This window comes from Alternaria alternata (genome assembly GCF_001642055.1).
Source record: "Alternaria alternata strain SRC1lrK2f unplaced genomic scaffold CC77scaffold_3, whole genome shotgun sequence".
In the NCBI taxonomy this organism is placed as follows: Eukaryota; Fungi; Ascomycota; class Dothideomycetes; order Pleosporales; family Pleosporaceae; genus Alternaria; species Alternaria alternata.
In genome coordinates, this window is record NW_017306192.1 from 1,434,282 (window position 1) to 1,447,188 (window position 12,907).

Sequence of the window (12,907 nt, forward strand, 5' to 3'; positions counted from 1 at the left end):
GCTAAGGGTATCGTACAGATAACAAAAGGAATACTGAAGAATCGAACATGAAATAAAGAACCGTGCCAGAGTTCCGATGCCAATAATAAGAAGAAAAGGTTATTTGCGGCTGTAGTGGCTTGATCCCTTTGGCGGACGGGGTCGGAGAGTTCGAAGTGGTCTCTTCTCTCGGTCAAGTCCTGTGTGCTACATAGCACTAGCCTGGCCGGCATGAGTAGACATGTTAGTCAGCGTCTTAGCCATGGATTCTCGAGCTGCCTTCTCCTGTTCCATTTGCGCACGATCAGCCTTAGTAACGCGAGGCTTGCGGACAGTAGAACCACCACGAGAGCCAGGACCTCCGCCACGTCCTCTGCCGCGACCTGAAGCCTCTCCTCGTACAGTGCCGCCACGTCCGCGTCCTCGTCCGCGTCTAACGGTGCCGTCGGCCCTACTTGGTGTTAGCTTAATTCGATCTAGAGACATGATAGTTACGTACCTCTCTACAGTTGGCTTCTCCTCGGTCACGAGTGGGCCGCTGTAAACAAAGAAACCGTCTTTCGCCATGAGAGCTTGCTGTTCCCAGGCCAGCTCTGTATCATCGATGAAGTCATCCTCCTTGTCATAATCTTCTTGTTTGCGCTTGCGTCGCTTCTTGCCTCCGTTCTCCTTGGCCGATGTCTCGTCGTCCATGCCGCCCATTTCGACATTACTCTCGTTCTCGGACAAATCAACAGACTGATCGTCATTTGAGCCACCGCCTGCAGCTCGCTCAAGTGCGGTACCTGCCGCTGCAATCTGGCGCTGACGCTCTTTGCGAGCAGCGATGCGAGGATGCAGGGCAGCGAAACCGTACTTTTTCTCGACCTCCTGTGCAAAGTTGATTGTAACATTTTCCTTTCCCTTCAGATCAAATGTCAGGTAGATGTTGGTGCCTTGTGTCTCGGATGCACCATTGGCGTTTGCAACTGGGCCAAACGGCGTTCCCGACAAGAGGCCACTTCCAGTAGGCAACGGCGGCGGGGCCTCTTTTTGGCGAGCTGCTTTAGTAGGTGGGGTTGGTGCATTCGATTGCGAGGGTGTACCCGAGTTTGTCGAATTTTCCTTTGCCATGGGAACTGATGTTGGCTTGCTGGGCTCGGTGTCAATGTCCATAGGAGTCGGTCCCGATGAGGCAGTGGGGTACGGTTGAGCTTGAGTTTGGAGGGGTGCCTGCGGCTGCTGCTGCTGTTGTTGAAGCTGAGGTGAGTAGTCTTGAGAAGGAAGGACCGAGGCTGGTCGCGTGGAGAAGGCGGCAGGTGACACGGGTGCTGATGTGATGGATGCCTGTTGCTGGAGTTTGGGAGGGTGCGAATAGAATGAATTACTGGCAGATGGCGGGTCGATAAGACTTGTGATGGAAGGTGAGGCACTAGCACGGTGGTTGATCGGGGGTGAAACGGGCGGCGGCGGTGCACTTGCTGGAGGTTGTGGTTTTGACTCAAAGGTGTCGCCGCGAATGGGATCATATCGTTGGCCTGAACTAGATGGCCGCGGTGTTGAGGGCGCGACGCTGATGTGTGAAAGGTTTGGGTTACTATGAAGGGTGGGTTCGGGATTGCTCAAGACGCGAGCAGGCTGTGAGACAACGGGCGGCTGCTCGGTTTGCAAGACAGCGACGGGCTCACTGGGTGCAGCTTGAGGTGTAGGCGACTGCTGCACAGGCGGTTTCTCGTCCACGGCTTGTGCGACTGGCTGTGCCTGTGCCTCCAGCGATGCCTTTGTCCTTCTCTTACGTTGAGCGGGTGCAGCATTTGGGTCCTTGGGCTCCGACTTGCGGGGCTTTCGTGTCTTCTTCTCTGGCTCAGGTGCACTGGGATCTTTTGCTTTTGGTTTGGGACCTGGCTTCTTACGAGGAAGGCCGCTCGCAGTAAGACCGCGTGGAGCTGGTGATGCAGTTGCAGGGGTTGGTGTGCTAGTTCCAACACCAACACCACCTGCAGGAGTGCGGATAGTCGATGTCGGAGTGCCCTGCTCAGGCGAGTGCGGGGGCGAGCTTAGACTGCCCGGCGAAGATGCATCGTCTACGTCCATGGCGCAGAACACTAAATCGCTGCAGTCCCTAGAAAGATGGCAGAATGCTTCTAGCGCGTGTGGACGGCAAATTAAATGGACAACAGAATGTTCGATTTGAGCGGCGAAGGGGCGCAGGTAGATTCAGGGCCCTGGTGCTGGCCGAACGGGTTTGCAGATTCAACACCAGAAAAAGTGTGGATAGCAGACTACTGCAATGGCTTGCGAGAACACCAAAGTCGAGGTGCAGCCGAGAGCCGGACCGGGAGATGTCTAAAGAGCGTCTGATGCACGGCAAGGAACACCAAGTTTCGATGTCTAACGAGATCTTGATGACAACCGCCTCCGCAAGAGCTGTATCGATGGAAAGGTAGTTGCAGCGTTAGAAAATTGTACAGAAAAGAGAGAGGACAATAGAGGAAGAGAAAGTGCGAAGGAAGTCTCCAGACCTTCTCGGGGGGTTCAGGGCTTCAAGTAGGCATTCGAGCGATTTGGGACAGCAGCGGGCCAAAGCTTGGGTTACGACGAGCCCTAGAACAGAAAAACAGTTTACGCCAGAGCAGTGGACGAGTCCGGGGCGCTGCGCACTGTGAATGAACCCTGGGTCTATGCCGGCTGCTGTGTTAGGTCTTAGGCGTATCAAACATGACATGTTGACGTTTTCACCAACGTTCCCCTTCGTCATATGCTTGCCGGAACAGCCCCTTTGTAGCTACCTAGCTCAACGATATTGCGATGACCGATTACTTTGCTCTCTAGTAATAGTCCCGAACAAACAGGTGATGTATCTCTTCCATTGCACCATAAACATGCGACATACAAAGAGGCGCATTAGCCGCTGCCTGACGTTAATTGCCGTGCATACATGCGAATGGCCGCAAACACCACATGCAGCCGTCGAAAAAGTCACTCGGTACTGGCGAACTACTAATGCGCCAGCATTTGCAGCTTGTATCACCGTTCATCGTGAATTATTCTATAGATAGTTGTCTGGTGGTTCGCAGCTTGCATGTGGCCTAAGCGTCTTGGCGCTCCGATCTCTTGCAGGGGTCTCTGATTGGGCCGGAATTCAGGCACGCTCCACATGTGCACCAATCTAGCCTGGTTGCGATACCCGCGCACTTCATCATCGCCATGTCAAGTTGTGGAAGAATCATGCTTTTGTAACTTTGATAACAGCTCGAGGTATACAGAACCATCCACCATTCGTGAACAGCGTGCGGAAACTCATAGCCCAGATCCAGTCCTCTCTAACTAGCACAGAAAACAACTCCAAAAACACCGACACATCGTAAAACGCCGATCCAGAATGCGAGAAGGGTATGAATACAGCTGGTTAGGGCAGGTCATCACGCCTTGCTCTTCTTCTTCTTCTTCTTCTCACCATCCTCCTCGTCACCAGCCTTTCGCTTCTTCTCCTTCTTGGACTTCTTGTCAGAGACCTCGTCATCGCCTGACTTCTTGGACTTCTTCTTGTCCTTCTTCTCCTTGCGTACAGCCTGCTCAGTAGCAGCGGCAGTGACGCCATCGGCCATCTCAACATCCTCAGTGGCGGTCGCAGTAGGGTCCTCGACACCAATGTCATTCAGGACCAAGTTCATGGCAGCCTGCATGACCGCCGCGTTCTTCGCAGGAGGAGCACCAGATGCGTAGAACTCAATGCGCTCGTCGACCTGACGCTTGAGGGCCTCACCGAACTTCGATGTTGGTGTGTCGGAGAAGTTGTCAATCCTGGAGGCAATGGAGCACTTGTTGGCAAGGAAACGCGAGATTCTTCCCTTTGACTTCTGGCCAGTGCGGCCGATGAACGAACTGTGGTAGATAAGACCATACTTGGGAGTGTTTCCCTTGGTCTTGAGGGCTCGGAAGAGCGCCTTCTCGGCACCGAGAATCTGGACGGTACTGGCAGGGTATTTGGAAAGGTTGGTCAAAGAACCAGCCTTAGAGATAAGGCGCGCACCAACGGTGTCACCGATCAAAGCAGCCAGGTTAGGAGCGACTTGGTTCATGCGGCTTCCGAGGTAGTTGCTGAGCTGCTTGCGGTATGCAGCCAGGGAAGCGGTCCTCTTTGCGAAAGCCATGACAATCTCCATGTCTGCTGCAGAAAGATCACGACCCATAGAGGTCCTCGCAGCGTTGATGATTGCTTGCGCAATGCTCTCGTCGTCATCAACGACAGCAGCGAGCTCGTGAAGATCCTCGTCGCTCAGACGCGACTTGTCACCAATCTGCAAGACCACCTTGGCGTATTGTTCATTGCTGTTGACGATTTTGGCGAGCTCGGGAAAGTGCCAGCCTAAGGAGCACCAAGTCAGCAGCTGTTCCAAGTCTCCAGAAATGGAGGGAAAATACCATAGTTCTCGCGAAGCCTCATGCAGAAGGTGTTCAGGTCCTTGTCGATCTGATCGAGCGTCGCGATGGCCTGGATGATGTGGTTGTCCTGCTTCTGGACGCTGGAATAGATGTTAGCGTCCGATTGCCATGCAGTTCGTGCGCGAAGCTTACCTGAACTTGACCTTGCCGCGAGAGTAGGCGTGTCCAAGACCAAGAATGGAGCGGTCGATATCGCCGGGTTGGAGCTGCTTGATGAGCTTGCCGCTGTGCTGGCGAAGACCGCGAAGCAGGTCAGAGACGACTTCGGAGGTGACGGCAGTCTCGCACGCGAGGTTGGGGAAAGCAGCCTTGATGCTACCCGCCAAGTTGCTCTCGCTTACACCAAGCGTGATGGTCTTCTTCTTTCCAGCCTTGGGGAGGTTGGTCTCGAGCGTAGCCCTCAGGAAATCAGACATGATGCCTTCCGAGACATCGTTGATCTCGGAGAGGGCATCTTGGGTGCCCTGGAACGGCGCAAGGCCGACGAGCTCGACGGTCTTTCCGAATTTGTCGAGATCTTGCACAGCCTTCTGCACTTCCGCGAGACGGCTGCCAATGGTGTCGGGTTGGAGGACGACCTTGAAGACGGCATAGCCGACAGGGCTCTCGTGTAGCAGGTAGTCTACACTCATCGTGGCGTTAGTTGTTGGCGCGCAAGTATTGCGGATTTCGGCGCGACGAGCTGAGTCGTTATTTGGTGTGTGCGCTGGAAATTCCGCAGTCGGGATGGAGGTGTGAACGGTCGCAAGTTCGTGGTGTGGAAAGCTTCGAACTTTTTCAGGGCCCGAGCTTCCGCGCTAAGTAGGCCCGCTTAGAATTCAGTGCTTGAGAAGAGGGACGCGCCAGGCAACGCGGAAACAGCATCTTGCCCCGCCATACATCATTTGCTTGGTTACTGCACTGTTCGATACCCGTATAGATTCTCTTCAGCATGTCGGCCGCACAACTTCTCAATCCCAAAGCCGAGTCGAGGGTACGCCGCTTCTTTGCAGCGCAGAGGCACCGCTAACAATGCACAGAGGCGCGGGGAGGCTCTCCGTGTGAACATCTCGGCCGGTGAGGGTCTGCAGCAGGTATGGAATGCTTCAGGGAGAAGAGAGAGACTGTCTGACTTTGGTGATAGGTTCTTGCCTCAAATCTGGGACCCCGCGGTACACTTAAGATGTAAGGAACAACAAACCATCTTTTGAACGAGAATCTAACAGAATATAGGCTCGTAGATGGTGCAGGAGGAGTATGAACACTGAGAAGATACATGGGACATGTTCTGACGAGGTCTCCAGATCAAGCTCACAAAAGATGGAAGCGTTCTGCTCAAGGAGATGGTATGTGCCTCCACCACAACATTATCTTCAAAGGCTAACTACATACCAGCAAATCCAAAACCCCACTGCTGTATGTCCTAGCACCCCTCCGTTCCCGATTTGCGACTCAAACAACGCAGGTCATGATTGCACGAGCAGCAACAGCGCAAGACGAAATCACAGGCGATGGAACAACATCAGTGGTACTGCTGGTTGGAGAACTACTGAAGCAGGCTGACCGCTACATCGCCGAGGGCCTCCATCCCCGAGTGATCGCAGACGGTTACGACATCGCGAAGACAGAGTCACTGAAGGTATAGACATCAGAAAGTTTGTTCGGTGAAGATTCGCTGATCATATACAGTTCCTTGACGAGTTCAAGCTCACAAAGGAAGTCGACCGCGAGCTCCTCCTCTCTGTCGCGCGAACCTCGCTATCGACCAAGATCAACAGCTCGCTTGCCGAACAATTGACCCCCGATATTGTCGATGCCGTACTCGCAATCTACCAAGCGCCCGCGAAGCCAGATCTGCACATGGTTGAGATCATGACTATGCAACATCGCACCGCCGCCGACACACAGCTTATCCGAGGACTTGCTCTAGACCACGGCGCAAGGCATCCGGATATGGCTAAGAGGGTTGAGAACGCATACATCCTGACCCTCAACGTCAGTTTAGAGTACGAAAAGTCTGAGATTAACTCTGGTTTCTACTACTCGAGCGCCGAACAGAGGGAGAAGCTTGTTGAGAGCGAGCGCCGCTTCGTTGACGAGAAGTTGAGGAAGATCGTGGAGCTGAAGAAGGAGGTTTGCGGCGACGACCCTAAGAAGGGCTTCGTGATAATAAACCAGAAGGGTATCGACCCGCTCAGTCTGGATGTCCTTGTCAAGAACGGAATCTTCGCGCTGAGAAGAGCGAAGAGGAGGAACATGGAGCGTCTCCAGCTGGTGTGCGGTGGCACATCGCAAAACAGTGTAGACGACATGACACCAGATGTCCTCGGATACGCAGGTCTTGTTTACGAGCACCAGCTTGGTGAGGAGAAGTACACATTCATTGTAGGTGAATCCAGTAAAATAATAGGGCACACGCTCACAACAAACAGGAGGATGTCAAGGAGCCAAAGTCCGTCACTTTACTTATCAAAGGCCCAAATACACACACCATTGCTCAGATCAAGGACGCCGTTCGCGACGGTTTGAGGAGTGTGTACAACATGATCGTAGACGGAAGCGTCGTACCAGGTGGAGGTGCTTTCCAAGTCGCATGCGCAGCTCATCTCAACAGTGAGCAATTCAAGAAGACAGTCAAGGGTAAAGCGAAGTGGGGTGTATCGGCCTTCGCTGACGCACTGCTTGTCATTCCTAAGACACTTGCGGCGAACTCGGGTCATGATATCCAGGATTCGTGTAAGTATCGTTCTGCTGCTTTCCACTTTACTATGCTTACCAAATAACAGTGGCTGCGCTGCAGGACGAGCACGCCGAGGGCAATGTCGTCGGTTTGAACCTTGCAACTGGAGAAGCAATGGACCCTACTCAAGAAGGTGTCTACGATTCGTTCCGAGTACTGCGCAACTGCATTGCATCCGCTACCGGTATCGCGTCGAACTTGCTGTTGTGTGACGAGATGCTCAAAGCACGACAGATGGTGAGTAGATACACCGACTACAGAACAACAAAAGCTAACCGATACCTAGGGACGACAACCTGGACCTGGCGGCGAGGAGCAGTGATAGTATCGCTTTATATCTGGAAGACAAGACAGGCTACCGCAGCACCATCGTGTGAGCAACATTCTACCGATATAGAAGTACGAAAAATGTGCAGTACAAGTAGATGAAAGGTAGCGAAGCCTACTTTGTGCCGGTGCTGCATGCCGACTCTGTCTAAATAGATTAAAATAATACGATCGCGTCACATGGCCAGCCTAGTTCCATCGGAGTGATTGACATTCCCCTTGATACTTTGATCGTAGGAACTTGGGGTCCAATTTTATCGTCTGTCAAACACATGTGTAGACAGACTTCGTGGTTGAAACGCGTTCTGCACAGCTGAAACATATGCAGAGATGTCCAATGCTGGACCCCTTTTTGGCCAGGGTAATTTAAGCTTAAATTTAGCGTTCGGCTAGGACGGATGCTGTTCTGGTGCGGGGGCGTGGCCTCGCGTGCGGGAGCGCAGAGCATCTTAAAGTTAGAAGATGCCATGTGGAAAGTGACGGCAACGTGTATATGTCTTATAAAGAATGTCATTCCGTATTTGTTTTGAATGCTTATCTCTCACATATTTCTTTCGCGAAATTGTAAAGCGAAAGATCTGCTACGGACCCATCGAGAGATCTCCAGGGCGTGCATACGCTAGCTGCTGTGTCGAGAGCCAAGACTGTTGGAAACAAGACAAGCCACCTGCCAGTCGTTCACTTTCTGTTGGCTCGAGTTCCTGTTCCTTTCACTACATTCGCGCTCAGATGGCAGCGACAACATAGCGACGCGATACACTCCTTCCACGCTTCCATTCCTCATTCGGCGACGAAGCGCTCGCGATACCCGCCTTTCGATTCTCCCACGCTCCCTCCACCATGTTTCGATATCGACGTTACCGCGCCTTCCTTGTCTTTGCTGTTATTGCTGTACTAGCGCTATACAAATTTGGGGGTTCAAGCGCGGCGGCATGGAGAGAAGCTGCATCGAACGCCGTTGGCTCAGCTGGCCTGAAAAGCGATGCTGAGAAGGCTCCACAGGAGGACACTCCTCCGCGTCCCGCTGTGGCACATGAGACGAGAAGTCTGGTGCTAGATGTACCCGCAGCTAGTACTCCGCAGTCACTTCAGACGCCGCCTCCTGTGAAGACACCGGCTCCTTCGTCAGCATTGAGCCCTGCTGTCACCGAGCAGCAACAGAAGCCCTCTATCCCTACACCCATTCGACCACAACCACATGGCCAGCCCGTTATTGCGGACAACGCATTGGAACCATCATCAATTATTGATGCCATTCACTGGACGAAACTTCCCGAACACTTCCCCGTTGCCGCCGAATCGCTCATCAAGCTGCCGTCTGGCACCCCGAAATCCATACCTAAGATTCAAGCCAAGTTCAAGCCGGAAGATGCGACAGCAAAGGCCGAAAGGATCGCAAAACTGGACAAGATCAGAAGTGTAGCAAAGAAGTCTTGGGAAGGATACAAGGCAAATGCCTGGTTACACGACGAGCTGCGGCCACAGTCTGGTACTTTCAGAGATCCCTTTGCCCACTGGGGTGCAACGTTGGTAGACGCCCTTGACACTTTGTGGATAATGGGGCTCAAGGATGAGTTCGAAGAGGCTATAAAGGCAGTGGATAGGATCGATTTCACCACGACCCCGCGCGCTGATATCCCCTTGTTCGAAACAACTATTCGCTATCTTGGTGGGCTGCTGGCTGCCTACGATTTGAGCGACAAGAAGTATAAGAATCTGCTAGCCAAGGCGGTAGAGCTCGCCGAAATTCTTATAAGCGCGTTTGACACACCCAACCGGATGCCTGAGACGTATTATTACTGGAGGCCTGATTTCGCGTCTCAACAGCACCGTGCTAGCGCACATGTTGTTCTGGCCGAGATAGGGTCACTTTCTATGGAATTCACTCGACTCGCGCAGCTCACAGGAGAACACAAGTACTACGATGCCATTGCACGCATCACGGACAACCTGGAGGAATTTCAGGGGAAGACTCAACTCCCTGGAATGTGGCCAACATATCTGGATGCTTCCGGATGCGGAAGACAGTATATCGATATGCCTCCCCAGGCGCCTCTCAAAGCTCCAGCAGGTTATCTTGACGACCTGTCGTCAACTGTTGCTGAGCCTGCTACACCCTCCCCTACCGAGATGCTTTCTCCAGAAGGCAAGAAATACGTACCATTAGACTTGCCGGACCCTGTCGTGCTTGCGCAAGATGATGTGCCGGCTGACACAGCTGCCAAGGAAGACTCCGTGGTTCCCGGTACCGCTGGAAAGGCGAAGATCAAGGATTGGGACAGCAGTGCAGTGGAAAAGCGACAGCTCGATATCGATGAGTCTGAACCACCGAAAGCGGTGCTGGATGCTCAGGTCGCCTCTTCGACTTCGTCCGCCTCTTACGCTAAGCCGACGCCCCCAGAATGCATACCCCAAGGTTTTGTATCAAGCTCCAGCTACGGACGCGAAGAGTTCACGCTAGGCGGTATGTCGGACTCTACGTACGAATATCTGCCCAAGCAGTACTTGCTTCTTGGTGGCCAGATTGAGAAGTACCGGACCATGTACGAACAGTCGATGGATGTCGTCAAGAAACATCTGATTTTTCGACCAATGCTACCGAAGGGGGAAGACATTCTCTTTTCCGGCAAGCTAAACGTCCCATCCAATATCGATGCTACCAAAGCGGGTGACCTAACTGCTGAAAACGCACATCTCACCTGTTTTGCTGGTGGTATGTTCGGCATGGGCGCAAAGCTATTCGACCGCCCTGAGGATCTTGAGATCGCAAAGAAGCTTACAGAGGGCTGCGTCTGGAGTTACAGCATGACTCCGACCGGCATCATGCCGGAATCGTTTGAGGTTGCTCCATGTGAAGACAGGAAAGACTGTACATGGAACCAAACAGCGTACTGGGAGTACATCGATCCACGATATGAGTCCCGAATAGAAACCTACAAGGAGCAGCGCAAAGTGTACGAGTCGCAGATTGCGTCCGCTTCATCATGGTATGAGGCAGAACTTGCTGCGATGACCGCACCGCCTACCCCTGTTGTAGCTGCTGCGGTTGAGGCCCAGGCCACGTCTTCCTTGGTCTACGCAGATACGCTGGATAAGCGTCAAATTATCGAACACGTAGACGATGTAGAGATTGCACACATGTCATCCGTGATCGCGTCTGCGTCTGCATCAGCGAGCGCTTCGCAGGACCACGAGTCGGTCATGGGCGGCGAGTCCGAGGAAGGCGAGGGGCCACCCACCAAAGTTCAACCTGATTCGAACATTGCGGAGCTTGCGCCGCAGGCTAGTCTTACGCTGCCCAACTTCCCATACGTCTATTCGCCACAGCCAGTCATGAACCACGAAGATTATGTGCAGAACAGAATTCAAGAGGACCGTCTGCCACCGGGTGTCACGAGGATTGGGGCCAAGAACTACATTCTCCGGTGAGTCACTTACTTTCACGACAAGGTTTATCTAGTCGCTAACATCTGGATAGCCCCGAAGCCATAGAGTCCGTCTGGTACATGTACCGCATAACTGGCGATTCACACTGGCGCGATGCAGGATGGCGTATGTTCCTCGCCATCGACCAACATACAGCCACTGAGTTTGGTAACTCAGCCATCGACGACGTTACCAAACTGACGCCGGAGCTCAACGATGAGATGGAGAGTTTTTGGCTAGCGGAGACGCTTAAGTACTTCTACTTGTTGTTTGCGGAAGAGGATCTGATTAGCTTGGATGATTGGGTATTGAATACTGAGGCGCATCCTTTCAAGCGGCCGACATAGATGACTTCAGTGAGCTTGGATTTCTGCTCAGGTTGTCGCATGGAGTTTTGGCGTGTTGATGTATGGTATACCGACTGCATTGGATAGTCGTCATTGAGGTCTGACCTTAGGTGAAACATAATAGCCATTGCATTACTCTACCCATGTAAGAACTCTATGCACTATCGCCATATCTGGTGACAACAAACCATGCATTACGCCTTTGCTACAACGGTTTTGTCTCGCCTAAAACTATCTCTGTCTTGCCTTGCAAACCACCGTCAACAGTAATTTGCACCGTCTCATCCCTTTTCCAAAGTTCTTGGCCGTCTCTGTTGCTCTGATGAGATCCAGTAAGACGTTCATTGTACCAACGTTTGGCTTTGGTAGTGTACGTCTTCGAGTTGACCTTGCTCCTGTGAATGGTAACATAGACAAGTTTCTTGCTACGAGCGGGTACCATGATGGAGTGATCGATGCCTACAGTCAGTGTGGTTGTCACACTCGTAGATTTGGAGGTTTCGTGCTCGTAGTCGAATTTGACTGCCACCTTCCATCCTACTGTAGCTTCAACAATACCAATGCCTGCTTTGCCAGATACAGAGTACTCGGCGGCCACACCAGTGGCGTATGTATCTCTCACTGTTGTGGTGATCTATGAAAGGGAAGTATAAGATCAGTGTACGTCTCACAGACATTTCTTACATCCAAAACGTACCGAGATCGTGTATTCTTTGGCGAATTTAATGGCCACCAAGGCTTGTTCGTCGCCAAGATTCTTCGCCCATATTTCCTCATAGATTGATTGATCCACATCCTGGTCGGTCTCTGCAATAACTACAGGCTGGACGACCTCGTATATTGGCTTGATGTTGCTCCATCTGAATGCTGTTATTCGGTCGTTGAAGCCGAAATCCTGTAGCTTCCGGACCTCTCGGGTTTCGCCACCGCCCATGATCCTGTTGAAGCTCTCGCCTCTGCCGTCTGGATTGTCGAAGAGCTCAACAGACTCGCGATCCAGACTTTTCCATCGTAGGGACGTTGTTCTATCGTTTATCCACCATCGATCCATGGTGTGGAGGGTTTTAGGGGCCCACTCGCTCAAGACTACAGCACATGGATATGTTAGCCGTCAAAAGCCGACCTGCTGGAATTGGAATCGACACACATATGGTAACACGATTATTCGTGAAGTCTTGGTCGTCGAAAAGCTCGATTGCGCCTTGATTCAGGTCAACCGTGCGCCAAAAGAATTGCGATATCTTGTCATTCATCTGCAACCGATCGAGATCTACGCCTTCGGTTTGTCCGGTCCCAATGAGGTCGAGCGTACGGCCGGCATCAGAGAGGTCTGCGTACTTCCCCGAGGCGGGCACACTTGGAAGGTGGTCCATGAACGTAAGGACGGTCCCGACCGGCAAATTGAATGCAATCCAACTAGCTTTGTCGAACAGCCTTTGGTCTACTCGATGGCGGCTCTTCTGGGAGTAACCATCGTGGATGTTGATTTCGGTATTGTTGCTATTCCAGTTGAAATCTTGATACAGGCGAACGCGGCCACTTGCAAGATCGGGAGCTCGCTGCGAAGGAGATGGGAGCCTGGTCAGTTTGTTCACCTTATCTTGTATGGACTGCATTCTAGAGACTAGTCGTGGAATATGGTAAAGAGATTGACTGGTGAATACGTGAAGATGCAACTGAGAGA

The 12,907-nt window shown here is 52.4% G+C and overlaps 5 protein-coding genes across 5 annotated transcripts; 2 read left to right on the forward strand and 3 right to left on the reverse strand.

Annotated features, from left to right (window-relative positions):
- Positions 1–65: 65 nt before the first annotated feature.
- CC77DRAFT_543666 (HPC2-domain-containing protein) lies at positions 66–2,232 on the reverse strand. Its single transcript, XM_018532099.1, has 2 exons — positions 479–2,232; positions 66–430 (listed from the first exon to the last, which is right to left on the reverse strand). Exons 1-2 carry the CDS (start codon positions 2,050–2,052, stop codon positions 187–189), a joined length of 1,818 nt encoding a protein of 605 aa, XP_018390173.1. The 5' UTR covers positions 2,053–2,232; the 3' UTR covers positions 66–186.
- Positions 2,233–3,186: 954 nt separating this feature from the next.
- CC77DRAFT_1047308 (nucleolar protein 5A) lies at positions 3,187–5,163 on the reverse strand. Its single transcript, XM_018527488.1, has 3 exons — positions 4,537–5,163; positions 4,384–4,484; positions 3,187–4,327 (listed from the first exon to the last, which is right to left on the reverse strand). The coding sequence occupies exons 1-3, from the start codon at positions 5,034–5,036 to the stop codon at positions 3,381–3,383; spliced, it is 1,548 nt and encodes a 515-aa protein (XP_018390174.1). The 5' UTR covers positions 5,037–5,163; the 3' UTR covers positions 3,187–3,380.
- Positions 5,164–5,239: 76 nt separating this feature from the next.
- CC77DRAFT_1047309 (T-complex protein 1 subunit zeta) lies at positions 5,240–7,738 on the forward strand. Its single transcript, XM_018527489.1, has 11 exons — positions 5,240–5,377; positions 5,424–5,477; positions 5,528–5,568; positions 5,617–5,638; positions 5,688–5,729; positions 5,779–5,799; positions 5,849–6,022; positions 6,073–6,768; positions 6,816–7,119; positions 7,170–7,360; positions 7,410–7,738. The coding sequence occupies exons 1-11, from the start codon at positions 5,336–5,338 to the stop codon at positions 7,443–7,445; spliced, it is 1,623 nt and encodes a 540-aa protein (XP_018390175.1). The 5' UTR covers positions 5,240–5,335; the 3' UTR covers positions 7,446–7,738.
- Positions 7,739–7,936: 198 nt separating this feature from the next.
- CC77DRAFT_1091653 (seven-hairpin glycosidase) lies at positions 7,937–11,368 on the forward strand. Its single transcript, XM_018529576.1, has 2 exons — positions 7,937–10,875; positions 10,929–11,368. The coding sequence occupies exons 1-2, from the start codon at positions 8,291–8,293 to the stop codon at positions 11,221–11,223; spliced, it is 2,880 nt and encodes a 959-aa protein (XP_018390176.1). The 5' UTR covers positions 7,937–8,290; the 3' UTR covers positions 11,224–11,368.
- A 60-nt stretch (positions 11,369–11,428) lies between these two features.
- Positions 11,429–12,839, reverse strand: CC77DRAFT_1057949 (hypothetical protein; the record flags this gene model as incomplete). The annotated part of the gene is made up of 3 exons (XM_018528081.1): positions 11,429–11,857; positions 11,921–12,309; positions 12,371–12,839. The coding sequence occupies 3 exons, from the start codon at positions 12,837–12,839 to the stop codon at positions 11,429–11,431; spliced, it is 1,287 nt and encodes a 428-aa protein (XP_018390177.1).
- Positions 12,840–12,907: the final 68 nt, after the last annotated feature.

Excerpts from the sequence above, each read along its gene's own strand:
- CC77DRAFT_543666 (XM_018532099.1), bottom strand. The coding sequence starts at position 2,052 with ATGGACGTAGACGATGCATCTTCGCCGGGCAGTCTAAGCTCGCCCCCG. Across the intron at positions 431-478 it reads GAGAAGCCAACTGTAGAGAG|GGCCGACGGCACCGTTAGAC; the intron begins GTACGTAACTAT and ends AACACCAAGTAG.
- CC77DRAFT_1047308 (XM_018527488.1), bottom strand. The coding sequence starts at position 5,036 with ATGAGTGTAGACTACCTGCTACACGAGAGCCCTGTCGGCTATGCCGTC. Across the intron at positions 4,485-4,536 it reads CGCGGCAAGGTCAAGTTCAG|CGTCCAGAAGCAGGACAACC; the intron begins GTAAGCTTCGCG and ends CATCTATTCCAG. Across the intron at positions 4,328-4,383 it reads GAGGCTTCGCGAGAACTATG|GCTGGCACTTTCCCGAGCTC; the intron begins GTATTTTCCCTC and ends GGTGCTCCTTAG.
- CC77DRAFT_1047309 (XM_018527489.1), top strand. The coding sequence starts at position 5,336 with ATGTCGGCCGCACAACTTCTCAATCCCAAAGCCGAGTCGAGG. Across the intron at positions 6,023-6,072 it reads CGAAGACAGAGTCACTGAAG|TTCCTTGACGAGTTCAAGCT; the intron begins GTATAGACATCA and ends GATCATATACAG. Across the intron at positions 7,120-7,169 it reads TCATGATATCCAGGATTCGT|TGGCTGCGCTGCAGGACGAG; the intron begins GTAAGTATCGTT and ends ACCAAATAACAG.
- CC77DRAFT_1091653 (XM_018529576.1), top strand. The coding sequence starts at position 8,291 with ATGTTTCGATATCGACGTTACCGCGCCTTCCTTGTCTTTGCTGTTATT. Across the intron at positions 10,876-10,928 it reads GCCAAGAACTACATTCTCCG|CCCCGAAGCCATAGAGTCCG; the intron begins GTGAGTCACTTA and ends ACATCTGGATAG.